This window comes from Bos indicus x Bos taurus, chromosome 2, assembly GCF_003369695.1.
Source record: "Bos indicus x Bos taurus breed Angus x Brahman F1 hybrid chromosome 2, Bos_hybrid_MaternalHap_v2.0, whole genome shotgun sequence".
Taxonomy (NCBI): Eukaryota; Metazoa; Chordata; class Mammalia; order Artiodactyla; family Bovidae; genus Bos; species Bos indicus x Bos taurus.
In genome coordinates this window covers 89864625-89882982 of record NC_040077.1, presented here as the reverse complement: position 1 = coordinate 89882982, position 18358 = coordinate 89864625, and the positions used below count along the sequence as shown (strand labels likewise).

The 18358-nt window shown below is 38.4% G+C and overlaps 1 protein-coding gene across 2 annotated transcripts in view; it reads left to right on the top strand.

Moving 5' to 3' along the window:
• Positions 1 to 18358, top strand: part of TRAK2 (trafficking kinesin protein 2) — a 72851-nt gene that overhangs the window by 40350 nt on the left and 14143 nt on the right. For both annotated transcript variants that reach the window (XM_027564340.1, XM_027564350.1), the window contains exons 4-10: positions 3641 to 3717; positions 4075 to 4191; positions 12932 to 13141; positions 13788 to 13866; positions 14782 to 14912; positions 15345 to 15419; positions 16636 to 16773. In XM_027564340.1, coding sequence (XP_027420141.1) covers positions 3641 to 3717; positions 4075 to 4191; positions 12932 to 13141; positions 13788 to 13866; positions 14782 to 14912; positions 15345 to 15419; positions 16636 to 16773 — 827 coding nt within the window. The remainder of the gene's footprint in view (positions 1 to 3640; positions 3718 to 4074; positions 4192 to 12931; positions 13142 to 13787; positions 13867 to 14781; positions 14913 to 15344; positions 15420 to 16635; positions 16774 to 18358) is intronic.

The following is an 18358-nucleotide window of genomic DNA, read 5'->3' as shown; positions in this document are numbered from 1 at the left end:
TGGGATTCTCCAGGCAAGAACACTGGAGTGGGTTGCCATTTCCTTCTCCAATACATGAAAGTGAAAAGTGAAAGTGAAGTCGCTCAGTCGTGTCTGACTCTTAGCAACGCCATGGACTGCAGCCCACCAGGCTCCTCCGTCCATGGGATTTTCCAGGCAAGAGTACTGGAGTGGGGTGCCATTGCCTTCTCTGATGTATAGATATACTCACACCTTAAAAACAAAATCAGGACCTATGTTGTTTTATAACTTGTGTTCACAGATAAGTACTCTAATATTTCATCAGATAAGAGCCTTTTGATCTTGGTGGTACTATGGTAGAAAAAGCAACATGGTGTAAAGAGCCCATCATTGAGAATGAGCAGCCCCAAGCTTTTTCTTAGGACTTAGGACTTAGGTGGAAGCTGCTATCACCTCCTTATTATATCTTGGCTTTGCCACTAATAGTTTGCTTTGCCATCTTAGACATGTCACATAATTCCTCTCAGTCAGGTTTCCTCATATAAGAAAATTAGATCATTAAAGGAGATATCTTCTTAAGGTTCAGCTTGAAATTATCAGACTATGACAGATGGTTAGCATTTATAGGAAATATATTTTAGTTTCTCCTCACTAAAACGTATTTTATTCCAGACATTTATATAATTCCTGGGTCCTTCATTTTCAAGTCCCCTTTTATCATGTGTGACTTGTATCTCATAATGTTATTACATTCTTAATTTACAGGTTTTACTTCAAATTAAAATTTCCACTTCATCTTCAACTCTTGTCAGTCATATAATATAAGCCATATCTTGCAGTTTTTAAATTAGTTGTATAAAAACTGTCTTTAACTGAGTTTCCAGGATTCCTGGTTCTTACTTTGAGTGTTAATCCTGGCTCAGTGGTTCTCATCCCTAGCTTCACATTATAACATCTGGCGTGTTTTCCTTACTACTGTGCCCTGGGGTCCCTCCAAATGAACTCAGTTAGAATCTGGAGTTGAGACTCACTGCACTGTGTTACATTTGTCTTTTCAAACATTGGCTAGTTTTTTGTAGTTTAGAGTGTAGTTATATTGACTTGAATTCCCCACCCCCCCCATTATTGAGACCGGAAGTAGAAGAGACCACACACTGTATGTATCTGCCTTAATTTTTAATCTTTGTTCCTGAGCTATGCTACCAAGTTAAACTGTGAAAATTCCTTAGGCCCAAAAGCCTATTTCTTTTATCCCTGTGTGGTTAAAGTACAGAGCCATTTTATCTACTTGTAAATAAAAATTCTTTTGTAATAAAAATGTTTCTAGTTTTTTTTGTTTTTGTTGCTGTTGTTAGTTTTCAGTTTAAAATTTTTCCAGCAATCTCTTAACACTGACAATCCAGCACTTTGTTTTACTTTTAACTAGAACTAAGACTGTCATTAATAATTTGCTCTGGGTAATGGCTATTTTCATTTTGAGCAGTGAAGCTGGGAAGAAAAATTAAAGGCTCAGATTAAAGTAAAACCTGTCTACTGGTGTCTTTTGAGCAATCTTAAGTGTTAAGATGGGTCCAAGGAACTAAAGATAACTTAACTCATAGTTTCTGCTGCCAAGTCAGTGCATTGTTTACAGAGAATTTTAAATTGAGGCTGTTTCATACATACCAGTTGTGTTTAAAGAGTATAGCTATGAATAGTTATATGATACTTAGCAGTTTATTTGGAGAAGGCGATGGCACCCCACTCCAGTACTCTTGCCTGGAAAATCCCATGGACGGAGGAGCCTGGTGGGCTGCAGTCCCTGGGGTCGAGAAGAGTCAGACACAACTGAGCTACTTCCCTTTCACTTTTCACTTTCATGCATTGGAGAAGGAAATGGCAACCCACTCCAATGTTCTTGCCTGGAGAATCTCAGGGACGGAGGAGCCTGGTGGGCTGCCGTCTATGGGGTCACACAGTCGGACATGACTGACGTGACTTAGCAGCAGCAGCAGCAGTTTATTAAATAGTACTTAGTAAATTATCATATTTGAACCTCCTAATGGCCTTGTGAGATGCTGTCACCTCCATATTATAAATATGAATCTGAATCTCAGAAGGGATAAGTGACTTGTTCAAGTTCACTCAAATACATGAATTCAGCTTGTCTGCTTCAAATCTCTGCTTTTTCACATTTCACGGCAAACAAATTATAAAATCAGTCTAAATCAAACCCAAGTCTGTTTCATTAATGCTCTTCAAAGTCAAAAGTTCCTCTCTTATTATGCATCATTGGCTTTAAAAAGGTATTGCTTATTGTGCTTGTACAATCATTAGGGTCCTATCTGTTCTTTTCTTTGGAGCTAAATTAGTCAAGTGCAATTCTTGAATTTGGAGTGTCAGAAATAATGGATTTGAGTAATACAAGGAATATAATAATATACAATTCATTTTATAGCACGGGCCTACCTACGATGAAGTTTATTATAAAGAAAAAGAATTTTAAAACTAAAAAGGGTTATGATTCACAATAAAACTACAAAAAGTCCTGCAAGTCCTATTCCTTATTTATTGATACTAGCTCACATGATAGCTAATCACAGATGTTCAAAATAATCACAACAGAATTCTAATTAATTTCCTTTATACATTCAGTTCAGTCACTCAGTCATGTCCGACTTTGCAACCTCATGGACAGCAGCATGCCAGGCTTCCCTGCCCATCACCAACTACTGGAGCTTGCTCAAACTCATGTCCATCAAGTCGGTGATGCCATCCAACCATCACATCCTCTGTCCCCTTCTCCTCCTGCCTTGAATCTTTCCCAGCATCAGGGTCTTTTCCAAGTAGTCAGTTCTTCACATCAGGTGGCCAAAGTATTGGAGTTTCAGCTTCAGCATCAGTCCTTCCAATGAATATTAGGACTGATTTCCTTTAGGATTGACTGGTTTGATTTCCTTGCAGTCCAAGGGACTCTCAAGAGTCTTCTCCAACACCACAGTTCAGTTCTTCGGCACTCAGCTTTCTTTATGGTCCAACTTGCACATTCATACATGAGTACTGGAAAAACCATAACTTTAACTAGATGGACCTATGTCAGCAAAGTAATGTCTCTGCTTTTAAATATTCTGTCTATGTTGGTCATAGCTTTTCTTCCAAGGAGCAAGTGTCTTTTAATTCCATGGCTGCCATCACCATCTGCAGTGATTTTGGAGCCCAAGAAAATAAAGTCTGTCACTGTTTCCATTGTTTCCCCATCTATTTGCTGAAGAGATGGGGCCAGATGCCATGATCTTAGTTTTTTTAATAACTCCTCACAAACTCACCCCTCAATAACTTTAGACTAGGGTATAAAATGATTCAGTTAATTCTCTGGCCTATATCTTCTAACATGAGTGAGACAAAATTCCAGTCTTACCACAGAAAGAGAAGATAGTCAGGAGGTGACTACCCTGTGACCAGTTGATACTTTCTTAATTCATTGTATGATATACATTTTGTTTGTAGTAATTGGTCTGTCCTGACTGTCTAACGTGTGAACTATCTACTTTCTTTTTCTTTTTTCACCTGTATTTTTATTCTAAATAACTTTTTGTAAAAGCCTGAGTTGTTTGTTGTGTTGTTATCTTTCAATTCTTATGAATATTTAAAACTTTGTGTTATTTCTATATCCTATAAACAGTTGTTTTAACTATCTTAGTTCTAGGCACAGACAGGGTGGAGCAGATGACCAAAACTTACAATGACATCGACATGGTTACACATCTCCTGGCAGAGGTAGGAATGTGTCCTTTTTCTCCAGTACGAAAAGTAAACCTTGAAGATCGTTTAGAAGCTATTAAATTTGCATATCATAAGTTTAAAGATAGAGTTGCTGTATCCTAACTAATAGGATGATCAATAAATCTCACTTAATATAAGGAAATACTCTCTTGCATTTATAACTACGGTGGTCATCCATTTGACCACATATTTTAAACACCATTTGTGTATCAGGCCCTGTATTCGTTTGTATATCTGGGCATTAAAATGGGCCTTGATGCTTTCTAGGACATTACTTTTAATGATTGCAGGATTTCTAAACTACTACTTAATTTTGTTTGTACTCAAGACATGTATTTGGTGTTTTAACAGAGGGATCGTGATCTGGAGCTAGCTGCTCGAATTGGACAAGCTCTCTTAAAGAGGAACCATGCATTGTCTGAGCAGAATGAAACCCTGGAGGAGCAACTGGGACAAGCCTTTGATCAAGTATATCTTGGATCAAGTATTTGCAGCATGAAACAGTTAGATTTGGGAAATGGAGAATTTATTTTCCTGGTGTCCCTGAAATGATGACAATAGGTAGACAGATAATACCAGCACATGTTAACTGTTGGTATCCATTGAACTAACCAGTAGAGAAATGAAATGTTAATGTACAGAGGAGTACTCATGTGACTCTACCTTGGTCAATATAAAGTCTATATTGAGTACCTACCGTACTTGTGGCATCCTGTTTAGATTCTAATGGCTTCCCTGATAGCTCAGGTGGTAAAGAATCTGCCTGCAATGCAGGACACCCTGGTTCAATTCCTGGGTCAGGAAGACCCACTGGACAAGGGATAAGCTACCTATTCCAGTATTTGGGGGCTTCCTTTGTGGCTCAATGGTAAAGAATCCACCTGCAATGCAAGAGACCTGGGTTCGATCCCTGCGTTGAGAAGATCCCCTGTAGAAGGGAAAGGCTACCAACTCCAGTATTCTGCCCTGGAGAATTCCATGGACTGTATAGACCATTGGGTTGCAAATTCTAACACTTTATTCTTATTCCTTTGTGTAGACTTTTTGTATTATCTTAGTATTTTAAAATATACCCCAAAGTAATAGATACCCAAAGAAAGTATCTTTTTTCAAAAACCCAAACAAGAAAAGGAAAAAATTTTTAACTTGTTATCTAGTTTCATTTATATTTTATATAAAGATATCGTGTTTAGTAACAGTCAAGCCTTTGAGTTTAAAGTACTAATTCCCTAGAATTAAAGTTGGTAAGTCATATAGAGTCACACAGCTTAGATGCGGTCCTAAGATGATGGAGGAATAGGACAGGGAGACCACTTTATGCCCCACAAATTCATCAAAAGAACATTTGAACGCTGAGTAAACTCCACAAAACAACTTCTGAATGCCGTCAGAGGACATCAGGCACCCCAAAAAGCAGCCCATTGTCTTCAAAAGGAGGTAGGAAAAAATATAAAAGATAAAAAGAGAGACAAAAGAGGTTAGGGACGGAGATCCATCCCGGGAAGGGAGTCTTAAAAAAGACAGAAGTTTCCAAACACCAGGAAACACTCTCACTGGTGAGTCTGTGGCGAGCCTTGGAACCTCAGAGGGCAACATAACCAGGAGGAAAAAATAAATAAATAATTAAAACCCACAGATTCTGTGCCCAACGATAACTCCCCCAGCAGAGAAGCAGCAGAGATGCCCACATCGGCCACTAGCAAGCGGTGGCTGGGCAGGGAGGTGTGGGCTGCATTGCTTAGAGTAAGGACCAGGCCTGAATGTCCTGAGGACAATCTGAGGGAACTAACTTGAGAGCAAACCAGACTGTGGGATAGGTACCCTGCGAAAAGCCCTAACCTAAGACACCTCCAGGCCCGCTCACAGAACAAAGAACTGACTAGAGCTACGCGAAAAGCCCTAACCTAAGACACTAATAGGCCCACTCACAGAACAAAGAACTGACTAGAGCTACGCGAAAAGCCCTAACCTAAGACACTAGTAGGCCCACTCCCAGAACAAAAGACTGAGCAGAGCTAGCTGGCTGCAGACCGACTCATCCCCCACTAGAGACAAGCAGGCGAGGGCAGCCAGAGCCGGAAGGGGGCAATCGCGGCCCCAGAGAGGCACCCTTTACCAAACTGTAAGCAGGCTTCATTGCTAACCAAGACTTCTTGGGATTCTGGACGGTTGACATCCACCTGAGAAGGTGCACCAGTTGTACACCCAGAAAGCCGAGTGGGAGGGACGGGGGAGGTGATAAGTCACAGCAACCGTGCTCGCCAAACACCTGGTCACCTGAGCTGCTCGGACGTGGGAAGGGCACAAAACGCAGGCCCAACCTAGTCTGTGCATTTGAGGAGTACCCGAGTACCTGAACCTGAGCGGCTTAGACCTGGGAAGTGCATACAACCCAGGGCTGGCCGCAGCAGTTTCCGGCAGAGCAACCTAGAGCCTAAGCAGTGTAGACAGGGAAAGTACACACGCCATGAGCGGGGGCAAACCCAGTGTGGCTGAGACACTGCAAGCACATGCCAGTGTTATTTGTTTGCAGTGTTCCTCCCTTCCCACAGCACGACTGAACAAGGGAGCCTAAAAAAGTGTCCACCACCGCCCCCTTGTGTCAGGGCGGAAATTAGACACTGAAGAGACCAGCAAACAGAAGAAGCTAAAACAGAGGGAACCGCCTTGGAAGTAACAGATGGAGAAGCCTTGAGGCTGCTGTAAGAATAAGACTGAAAACCAGAAGCAGGAGGCTTAAGTCCAAATCCTGAGAACACCAGAGAACTCCTGACTCCAGGGAACATTAATTGATAGGAGCTCATCAAACACCTCCACACCTACACTGAAACCAAGCACCACCCACGGGCCAACAAGTTCCAGAGCAAGACATACCACACAAATTCTCCAGCAACACGGTGACATAGCCCTGAGCTTCAATATACAGGCTGCCCAAAGTCACTCCAAACCCACTGACATCTCATAACTCATTACTGGACACTTCATTGCACTCCAGAGAGAAGAAATACAGCTCCACCCATCAGAACACCAACACAAGCTTTCCTAACCAGGAAATCTTAACAAGCCACCCACAGGGAGGAAACTCCACAATAAATAAACTCCACAAACTGCCAGAACACAGAAAGGCCACCCCAAACACAGCAATATAAATAAGATGAAGAGGCAGAGAAATACCCAGCAGGTAAAGGAATAGGTTAAATGCCCACCAAACCAAACAAAAGGAAGAGAGAGGGAATCTACCTGATAAAGAATTTTGAATAATGATAGTGAAAATGATCCAAAATCTTGAAAACAAAATGGAGTTACAGTTAAATAGCCTGGAGACAAGGATTGAGAAGATGCAAGAAAGGTTTAACAAGGACCTAGAAGAAATAAAAAAGAGTCAATATATAATGAATAATGCAATAAATGAGTTCAAAAACACTCTGGAGGGAACCAACAGTAGAATAACAGAGGTAGAAGATACAATGGTAGAAATAAATGAAACAGAAAGGAAAAAAGAAAAACGAATTAAAAGAAATGAGGACAATCTCTGAGACCTCTGGGACAAGGTTAAGTGCCCCAACATTTGAATTTTAGGAGTCCCAGAAGAAGACAAAAAAAAAGACCATGAGAAAATACTTGAGGAAATAGTAGTTGAAAACTTCCCTAAAATGGGGAAGGAAATAATCGCCCAAGTCCAAGAAACCCAGAGAATCCAAAACAGGATAAACCCAAGGCAAAACACCCCAAGACACATATTAATCAAATTAACAAAGATCAGACACAAAGAACAAATATTAAAAGCAGCAAGGGAAAAACAACAAATAACACACAACGGGATTCCCATAAGGATAACAGCTGATCTTTCAATAGAAACTCTTCAGGCCAGGAGGGAATGGCAGGACATACTTAAAGTGATGAAAGAAAATAACCTAGAGCCCAGATTACTGTACCCAGCAAGGATCTCATTCAAATATGAAGGAGAAATCAAAAGCTTTACAGACAAGCAAAAGCTCAAAGAATTCAGCACCACCAAACCAACTCTAAAGGATCTTCTTTAGACAGGAAACACAGAAAGGGTGTATAAAGTCAAACCCAAAGCAATAAAGTAAATGGCAATGGGATCATACTTATCAATAACTACCTTAAATGTAAATGGGTTGAATGCCCCAACCAAAAGACAAAGACTGGCTGAATGGATACAAAAACAAGACCCCTATGTATGTTGTCTAGAAAAGACTCACCTTGAAACAAGGGACACATACAGACTGAAAGTGAAGGGCTGGAAAAAGATATTCCACGCAAATAGAGACCAAAAGAAAGCAGGAGTAGCAATATTCATATCAGATAAAATAGACTTTAAAACAAAGGCTGTGAAAAGAGACAAAGAAGGACACTACATAATGATCAAAGGATCAATCCAAGAAGAAGATACAGCAATTATAAATCTATATGCACCCAACATAGGAGCAGCGCAATATGTAAGACAAATGCTAACAAGTATGAAAGGGGAAGTTAACAATAACACAATAATAGTGGGAGACTTTAATACCCCACTCACACCTATGGATAGATCAACTAAACAGAAAATTAACAAGGAAACACAAACTTTAAAGGACGATAGACCAATTAGACCTAATTGATATCTATAGGCATTTCACCCCAAAACAGTGAATTTCACCTTTTTCTCAAGCTCACATGGAACCTTATCCAGGATAGATCACATTCTGGGCCATAAATTTAGCCTTGGTAAATTCAAAAAAATTGAAATCATTCCAAGCATCTTTTCTGATCACAATGCAGTAAGATTAGATCTAAACTACAGGAGAAAAACTATTAAAGATTCCAACATATGGAGGCTGAACAACATGCTGCTGAATAACCTACAAAACACAGTAGAAATCAAAAAAGAAATCAAAATATGCATAGAAATGAATGAAAATGAAAACACAACAACCCAAAACCTGTGGGACACTGTAAAAGCAGTGCTAAGGGGAAGGTTCGTAGCAATACAGGCATACCTCAAGAAACAAGAAAAAAGTCAAATGAATAACCTAACTCTACACCTAAAGCAACTAGAAAAGGAAGAAATGAAGAACCCTAGGTTTAGTAGAAAGAAAGAAATCTTTAAAATTAAGACAGAAATAAATGCAAAAGAAACAAAAGAGACCATAGCAAAAGTCAACAAAGCCAAAAGCTGGTTCTTTGAAAGGATAAATAAAATTGACAAACTATTAGCCAGACTCATCAAGAAACACAGGGAGAAAAATCAAATCAATAAAATTAGAAATGAAAATGGAGAGATCACAACAGACAACACAGAAATACAAAGGATCATAAGAGACTACAATCAGCGATTATATGCCAATAAAATGGACAACTTGGAAGAAATGGACAAATTCTTGGAAAAGTACAACTTTCCAAAACTGAACCAGGAAGAAAGAAAATCTTAACAGACCCATCTCAAGCATGGAAATTGAAACTGTAATCAGAACTCTTCCAGCAAACAAAAGCGCAGGACCAGACGGCTTCACAGCTGAATTCTACCAAAAATTTAGAGAAGAGCTAACACCTATTCTAATCAAGCTCTTCCAGAAAATTGCAGAGGAAGGTAAACTTCCAAACTCATTCTATGAGGCCACCATCACCCTAATACCAAAACCTGACAAACATGCCACAAAAAAAGAAAACTACAGGCCAATATCACTGATGAACATAGATGCAAAAATCCTTAACAAAATTCTAGCAATCAGAATCCAACAACACATTAAAAAGATCATACATCATGACCAAGTGGGCTTTATCCCAGGGATGCAAGGATTCTTCAATATCTGCAAATCAATCAACGTAATACACCACATTAACAAATTGAAAAATAAAAGCCATATGATTATCTCAATAGTTGCAGAGAAAGCCTTTGACAAAATTCAACACCCATTTATGATAAAAAAAAAAAAAACCCTCCAGAAAGCAGGAATAGAAGGAACATACTTCAACATAATAAAAGCTATATATGATAAACCCACAGCAAACATTATCCTCAGTGGTGAAAAACTGAAAACATTTCCCCTAAAGTCAGGAACAAGACAAGAGTGCCCTCTCTCACCACTACTATTCAACATAGTTTTGGAAGTTTTGACCACAGCAATCAGAGCAGAAAAAGAAATAAAAGGAATCCAAGTTGGAAAAGAAGTAAAAATCTCAGTGTTTGCAGATGACATGATCCTCTACATAGAAAACCCTAAAGACTCCACCAGAAAATTACTAGAGCTAATCAATGAATATAGTAAAGTTGCAGGATATAAAATCAACACACAGAAATCCCTTGCATTCCTATACACTAATAATGAGAAAATAGAAAGAGAAATTAAGGAAACAATTCCATTCACCATTGCAATGAAAAGAATAAAATACTTAGGAATATATCTACCTAAAGAAACAAAAGACCTATATATAGAAAACTATAAAACACTGGTGAAAGAAATCAAAGAGGACACTAATAGATGGAGAAATATACCATATTGATGGATTGGAAGAATCAATATAGTGAAAATGAATATACTACCCAAAGTGATCTATAGATTCAGTGCAATCCTTATCAAGCTAGCAACGGTATTTTTCACAGAGCTAGAACAGATAATTTCACAATTTGTATGGAAATACAAAAAACCTCAAATAGCCAAAGCAGTCTTGAGAAAGAAGAATGGAACTGGAGAAATCAACCTGCCTGACTTCAGGCTCTACTACAAAGCTACAGTCATCAAGACAGTATGGTACTGGCACAAAGACAGAAATATAGATCAATGCAACAAAATAGAAAGCCCAGAGATAAATCCACACACCTATGGACACCTTATCTTCCACAAAGGAGGCAAGAATATACAATGGAGAAAAGACAATCTCTTTAACAAGTGGTGCTGGGAAAACTGGTCAACCACTTGTAAAAGGATGAAACTAGAACACTTTCTAACACCATACACAAAAATAAACTCAAAATGGATTAAAGATCTAAATGTAAGACCAGAAACTATAAAACTCCTAGAGGAGAACATAGGCAAAACACTCTCTGACATACATCACAGCAAGATCCTCTATGACCCATCTCCCAGAATATTGGAAATAAAAGCAAAAATAAACAGTTCAGTTCAGTTCAGCCGCTCAGTCGTGTCTGGCTCTTTGTGACCCCATGAATCGCAGCACACCAGGCCTCCCTGTCCATCACCAACTCCCGGAGTTCACCCAGACTCACGTCCATCGAGTCAGTGATGCCATCCAGCCATCTCATCCTCTGTCGTCCCCTTCTCCTCCTGCCCCCAATCCCTCCCAGCATCAGAGTCTTTTCCAATGAGTCAACTCTTTGCATGAGGTGGCCAAAAGTACTGGAGTTTCCGCTTTAGCATCATTCCTTCCAAAGAAATCCCAGGGCTGATCTCCTTCAGAATGGACTGGTTGGATCTCCTTGCAGTCCAAGGGACTCTCAGGAGTCTTCTCCAACACCACAGTTCAAAGGCATCAATTCTTCGGTGCTCAGCCTTCTTCACAGTCCAACTCTCACATCCATACATGACCATAGGAAAACCATTGCCTTGACTAGACGAACCCTTGTTGGCAAAGTAATGTCTCTGCTTTTGAATATGCTATCTAGGTTGGTCATAACTTTCCTTCCAAGGAGTAAGCGTCTTTTAATTTCATGAAATAAACAAATGGGACCTAATTCAAATTAAAAGCTTCTGCACAACAAAGGAAACTATAAGCAAGGTGAAAAGACAGCCTTCAGAATGGGAGAAAATAATAGCAAATGACGCAACTGACAAAGAATTAATCTCAAAAATATAGAAGCAACTCCTGCAGCTCAATTGCAGAAAAATAAATGACCCAATCAAAAAATGGGCCGGAGAACTAAACAGACCTTTCTCCAAAGAAGACATACAGATGGCTAACAAACACTTGAAAGATGCTCAACATCACTCATTGTCAGAGAAATGCAAATCAAAACCACAATGAGGTACCATTTCCCGCTAGTCAGAATGGCTGCGATCCAAAAGTCTATAAGCAATAAATGCTGGAGAGGGTGTGGAGAAAAGGGAACCCTCTTACACTGTTGGTGGGAATGCAAACTAGTACAGCCACTATGGAGAACAGTGTGGAGATTCCTTAAAAAACTGGAAATAGAACTGCCATACGACCCGGCAATCCCACTTCTGGGCATACACACTGAGAAAACCAGAATTGAAAGAGACACATGTACCCCACTGTTCATCGCAACACTATTTATAAAGCCAGGACATGGAAGCAACCTAAGTGTCCATCAGCAGACAAATGGATAAGAAAGCTGTGGTACATATACACAATGGAGTATTACTCAGCCATTAAAAAGAATACATTTGAATCAGTTCTAATGAGGTGATAAAACTGGAGCCTGTTATACAGAGTGAAGTAAGCCAGAAAGAAAAACACCAATACAGTATACTAATACATATATATGGAATTTAGAAAGATGGTAATGATAACCCTGTATGCAAGATAGCAAAAGAGACACAGATGTATAGAACAGTCTTTTGGACTCTGTGGGAGAGGTGGAGGGTGGGATGATTTGGGAGGATGGCATTGAAACATGTATATTATCATATGTGAAATGAATCACCAGTCCAGGTTGGATGCATGATACAGGATGCTCGGGGCTGGTACACGGTGATGACCCAGAGGGATGGGATGGGAGGGGGGTTCAGGATGGGGAACACATGTACCCCTGCAGTGGATTCATGTCAATGTATGGCAAAACCAATACAATATTTTAATAATAAAATAAATAAATAAAATGGAAATTATGGGGGAAAAATACCTTTAGAATGAGAATTTGAAATAAGGCTCTATTCTGATATTTTGAAGTTTCTTCTGTTTTGTTTTGAACTGTGAATATGTCACCTTATGTGAAATTTCCTCCTATATTCCTATTATATTGAATATGGAAATTGGCTTTTCTTTTCACCTACTATAGAAAAAACTATATTCATTGAGTTAGTGCTCTGAAATTATAGCTCAGGAAATATATGAGGCTTTTGACTCTCTTTTTAGCTCTTATTACTTTAATCAATAGAACCTAGAAGCTGATTTTATGATTTTGTTTTATGGCGAGAAACAATTGCCCCATGAATTAGAAGGTATATTACTTGTAAATAATGTAAAATAAAGACTATCTTGTAAATCAAGCCCTTTTGATGTGCAGGTTAATCAACTGCAGCATGAGCTGTCCAAGAAAGATGAGTTGCTTCGAATTGTCTCCATTGCTTCTGAAGAGAGTGAAACTGATTCCAGCTGCTCTACACCTCTTCGCTTCAATGAGTCCTTTAGCTTATCTCAAGGTTTGCTGCAATTGGACATGCTGCAGGAAAAGCTCAAGGAACTGGAAGAAGAGAATATGCTTCTTCGATCCAAGGCACAGTCACATTATTTCTCACTCTCCTTTACCTTAAAGGCTATAAGGTTTAGGTCTAGGTAGCACTGGGGTGAAATATGGCATAACTAAGGACTTGCTATTGACCTTCCATTGGGGGTGGAGTGGGTGGCAGCTAAGGCACAGGTGACTGATTACCTTCCACTGTTACTTAGAGCCCACTGAAAAATGAATAGCAAGCTGACAGGTGAAAGAGGGGAAACCACAGCATACAATATATATGTTGTGGACTTTACACAAATAGCTAAATCATTACAACCAAGGTAAGAACTGTATTGGAAAATGTTTCATGAGCTTATATAATGGGGGAGGGTCAGAGAATGGATCAAAGCAGTGCTACTTAAACAAGTGACATTTTAGTTGAGGCTGAGGATTAGCCTATCAGAGACATATGATGGAGAGCAGGGGCTGGGGGTGGTGTGCAAAGGCCCTGCAAGGAATAAGGGGGAGATACTTGTCGTGTCCTATTCCATAGTCTTTATTTTGTGATAGATAAAGCTTTATGAGTTTTTGTTTTCCTTTGCAAGTGATGAACTTTTATCTTAAATGAGTATTAAAAGTTTTCTTTAGTTAATTCTAGAAAATCATTAGAAGATATTATCACATACTGATTTTTTTTCCCTTGAAGGCTTGTCACATAAAGACAGAAACTATTACCTATGAAGAGAAAGAACAGCAGCTTGTCAGTGATTGTGTTAAAGAACTTCGTAAGTATTAATGTGTTCTGTTTTATAGCCTCTGGGTAATTCTTTCATAGTGTATCACTAACTCAGAAATTAGATCAATGATTTCAATAAAAACATGTCAAGAAACAATTTAAATAGTTACTAAAAATCTTGGAATATAACATTGAGCCCACAACTCTAAAGTTCCATTTGTATTTTTAAGAAATATCTTTGTCATCATTAAATAAAGACCTATATTTCTGCCTGTTACAGCATATTAAAATGAAAGGAACCAAAACTCTTATGTTGTTGGTGCAGAAATAGTCCTGTAGAGAATATGATTGCCAAAGTCAGGAAACTGATTAGTAGCAAAACTAGAGCTTAAATGATGGTGTAAAAGATAACATTCAGTGAGTATCTGTGTTTCTATAAAGGAACATATTTTGCTTTCATGTATTATTACCTAAATTAAAAAAAAAATAAATCAGTTGGGAAAAGATCAGCTTTACTAGAGAAAAAGTTTGAATCTCTCTGTAAGTGTATAGCCTTTGTTATATTTGTTGAGTTTGATTCTCATTTCTTTTGGGACCTTATTTATATCCCTGATGATTACTCAAAAACATAGTGTCTCAGCACTTGCAAACAAATATAATTCACCTATCTTTTTTCAGCTTTATCCTTCATAAAGAAAAAGACAGAGGCAAAATCTTTAGCTTGTTTGCCTTTATAAGTTATCTCTTTTTGGCTTCAGTGCCTCTTATTAAATTCCCAGCATTTGTCTATTTCAGAAGAACCTTCAGTTTTCTCTGTTGGGTTATTCAGGTTTATTACTTTAAATTTATGTTAAAGAAAAATCAATTCATGATAGCCCAGTGCTTGTTACAAAACAGGATTTGGCCCACAGGCCATAGTTTAATGTCCTATATTTATATTAATTAAAAGATTTTTGTTTTCCAGGTGAAACCAATGCTCAGATGTCCAGAATGACTGAAGAATTGTCTGGGAAGAGTGATGAACTGATTCGATACCAAGAAGAGATATCCTCTCTCTTGTCTCAGATTGTAGATCTTCAGCACAAACTTAAAGAAGTAGGTTCATTCATTCAACAGATGTTTGTTAAGCACTGACCTAATACTTATGCACTCTGTTAAGTGCTAAGCAAAATAAACATAGTCCCTGCCCTTTTACAGTGCTGTAGTCTTTCTGACTCCTGTTTTAGTCTTCTGTCATAAAATATCGTGAATAACTACTTTCAGATCATTATTTCTTTCCATTAAATGGAATTCTCTTTTCCTCAGAAAGTTGTGGTATGAACTACTGACTCATGCTCTTTGTCCTTTAAACACCTTGATGGATTTTGTGTTCTGCCCATTTTATTGCTATTGTTTGGCTTTTGAAAAATTAGCTTTTGCTATTCCTTTGGACTCTCCCCTGGAAAACATTCTCCAGATGTCTTAAAAAGAGAGTAACCTCTATTTTATGTGAGAAGGTTTCATATGTCTCTTTTAATATGTTGTTAGCATGTGATTGAGAAGGAAGAACTGAGACTTCACCTCCAAGCTTCCAAAGATGCCCAAAGACAATTGACGATGGAGGTAATGAGATCTTCCTTTATCTTGTGTAATATGGGAGAGAGGAATTAATAGTTTCTTTCTTCTTTGTGAATAAGAATGATTAAAGATGATTACCAGGTTTGAAATAACCACAGAAGATTAAAATGAAATTATGAGATCTACAAAATAAAGCTTTTTAAAAATTCTGTCTCTAAAACTAATAATAACATGACAACATCCTTCTTAGCAGGGAAACCTTGAGATTATAAGATTTTTTAGGAATGTATGATCGGGCAATCTCCATTTTTAATAAGCACCTCTAGCCCTAGTGATGCTGATCATCTAGTCCACATAATACATACACTTGAAGAACCTTTTGAAGTTAGAATGTACTCTGAAAATTATGTACTGTTTTAACACACTTATGTATTCTAACTATAAAAGAAAGTTTCTGAAACAAGGGAGAAGAAACTACCTGTTTTATGTCGATTGAGTACCCTGATATCTTTTTTTTTTTTTTAAGATTTTATTTATTTATTTATTTTGGCTGTGGTGAGTCTTCATTGCTGTTTACGGGCTTTTCTCTAGCTGCAGCGAGCAGGACCTACTTTCTAATTGCTGTTGCATGCTTCTCATTGTGGTTGGCTTCTCTTGTTGTGGAGCATGGGCTTCAGTAGTTGCAGCTCATGGGCTCTAGAGCTTGGGCTCAGTAGTTGTGGCACATGGGCTTAGTTGCTCCATGGCATGTGGGATCTTTTTGGACCAGGGATTGAACCCACTGTCCCCAGCACTGGCAGGTGAAGTCTTAACTGCTCGACCACCACAGAAACCTGCACCCTGACATCTTATAGACTTGATAGACTTGATCTTGTCATTTGCAAGCTTCAGAGAGATGTTTAAAAATATACATATCTAATATTGTGCTAAACTAACTTGACCATAGCTACTATACTTCCTCTATAAGTTTTTTTTTTTATATAAGAAGCATTAAATACTGAATTGACAGCTATGGTTGTCTCAGTTACTTTTCACATTTTTAGGAAATCATGTTTGTATATAATTCTGGCCAAGACACCTCTAAATCTGGCAGCTGGAAATATATATACTTTCCTTGCTTAGGCTGTTTCAGAGTCTTTGTAGAAAATTTAAATTCATGAAGTTAGTCCTCTGGATAAAATTTAAACTTATCTCAATTTTTTTTTTCCTGTTGTCACTTTGTAGTATAATAAGGTACACTAATCGCCCTCCAATCTTTCAGCTTCATGAGTTACAAGACAGGAATATGGAGTGTCTTGGAATGCTACATGAATCTCAAGAAGAAATAAAGGAACTTCGCAGTAGATCTAGCCCTGCAGCTCATCTCTACTTCTCTCAGCCATATGGAGTTTTCTCTGGGGTAAGGAACTGATAAAAATATTATGTATTTAAGGAAACTTGCTTAAGATTTGATGGTCCTTGAGAGTAACAGGGTTGTTAGTAACCCTATTACCCCTTAATACTTCAGTGTGTATGTATTAAAAAAAAAAAAAGGATCCTCTCAAGGACATTCTCCTACCTAACCACATACAACCATCAACTCCAGGATATTGACATTGATACAATACTATCACTGTCTCATCCACAGAGCCCATTTAAATTTCGCCAATTGTCCCAACAATGACCTTTGAAGGGTACATTGCATTGGGTTGTTACAGTCTGGAACAGTTCTTCTGTCTTTGTTTTGTCATTTATGACCTTTGTAGAATGTCTTCAGTTTTGATTTGTCTGTTGTTTCCCCACAATTAGATTTAGGTAATGCAATGGCACCCCACTCCAGTACTCTTGCCTGGAGAATCCCATGGATGGAGGAGCCTGGTAGGCTGCAGTCCATGGGGTCGATAAGAGTTGGACATGACTGAGCGACTTCACGTTTACTTTTCATTTTCATGCATTGGAGAAGGAAATGGCACCCCACTCCAGTGTTCCTGCCTGGAGAATCCCAGGGATGGGGGAGCCTGGTGGGCTGCTGTGTATGGGGTCGCACAGAGTCGGACACGACTGAAGCAACTTAGCAGCAGCAATGCATTTTCAGCAGAAATAATGCCATATTCTCCTCAGTGCATTGTATTGGGAGGCACACATTGTCTTTTTGTCCCATTACTGATGATGTTAATTAACTTTGATCCCTTGGTTAAGGTAATATCTGCCAGTTTTTTTTCACTGTAAGGTTAGTCATTGTTAATTAATTACTAGTTAATTGAATTAACATTACTAATTAACTTTTCAGTGATGAAAATTGTCAGATACTACTTTAACCAAGTGATCAAAATAACTATTTTGGGGTGATACTTTGATACTGTTTAAATATTATGTTCCCCATCAAGCTTTACCCACTAGTTTTAGCACCCATTAATTGGGATGTATCTGACTCAGTTATTACTATGATGGTTGCCAAATGGTGACTTTTTAATTCCATCATTTTTTTTCAGCTTTTTAAAATTGGCATTCTTTTGTCAGAACTTTTCTGTCTCATTTATTTATTCATTTGTTCATTTAGGTTATGCAGTATAGACCCATGAATTCCTATTTTAATCAGTGGATTATAAGCCATCATTACTCTTTTTTATTTTGATACTTAAATTGTCCCAGATGTGGTCAGTAGGATCTCCTTCAGGCTCTTCTTGCCCTTTCCCTGGCCCGGCCTTCAGATCAGCCATTCTCCAAGGAGCTCTGGTTATTTTTAGTGAGGAATGATACTTAGAACCAAAATCTGGGTGCTAGGTATGCCTTGCCACTAGAGTTATTATTGCTTTCAGTCCCTCTCAACAGATAGAACTAGGAAATATATGTATGTTCATATGCACCCATATAAACACATGTATATCTATCTTTCTATTCATATCTTATGTTTCTATGCATATTTAACATCATGAGTTCACACCAGTACCTCCAATTCTAGTCATTGTCAGCCCCATTGAGTCTACCATCCATGCTAATTGAAT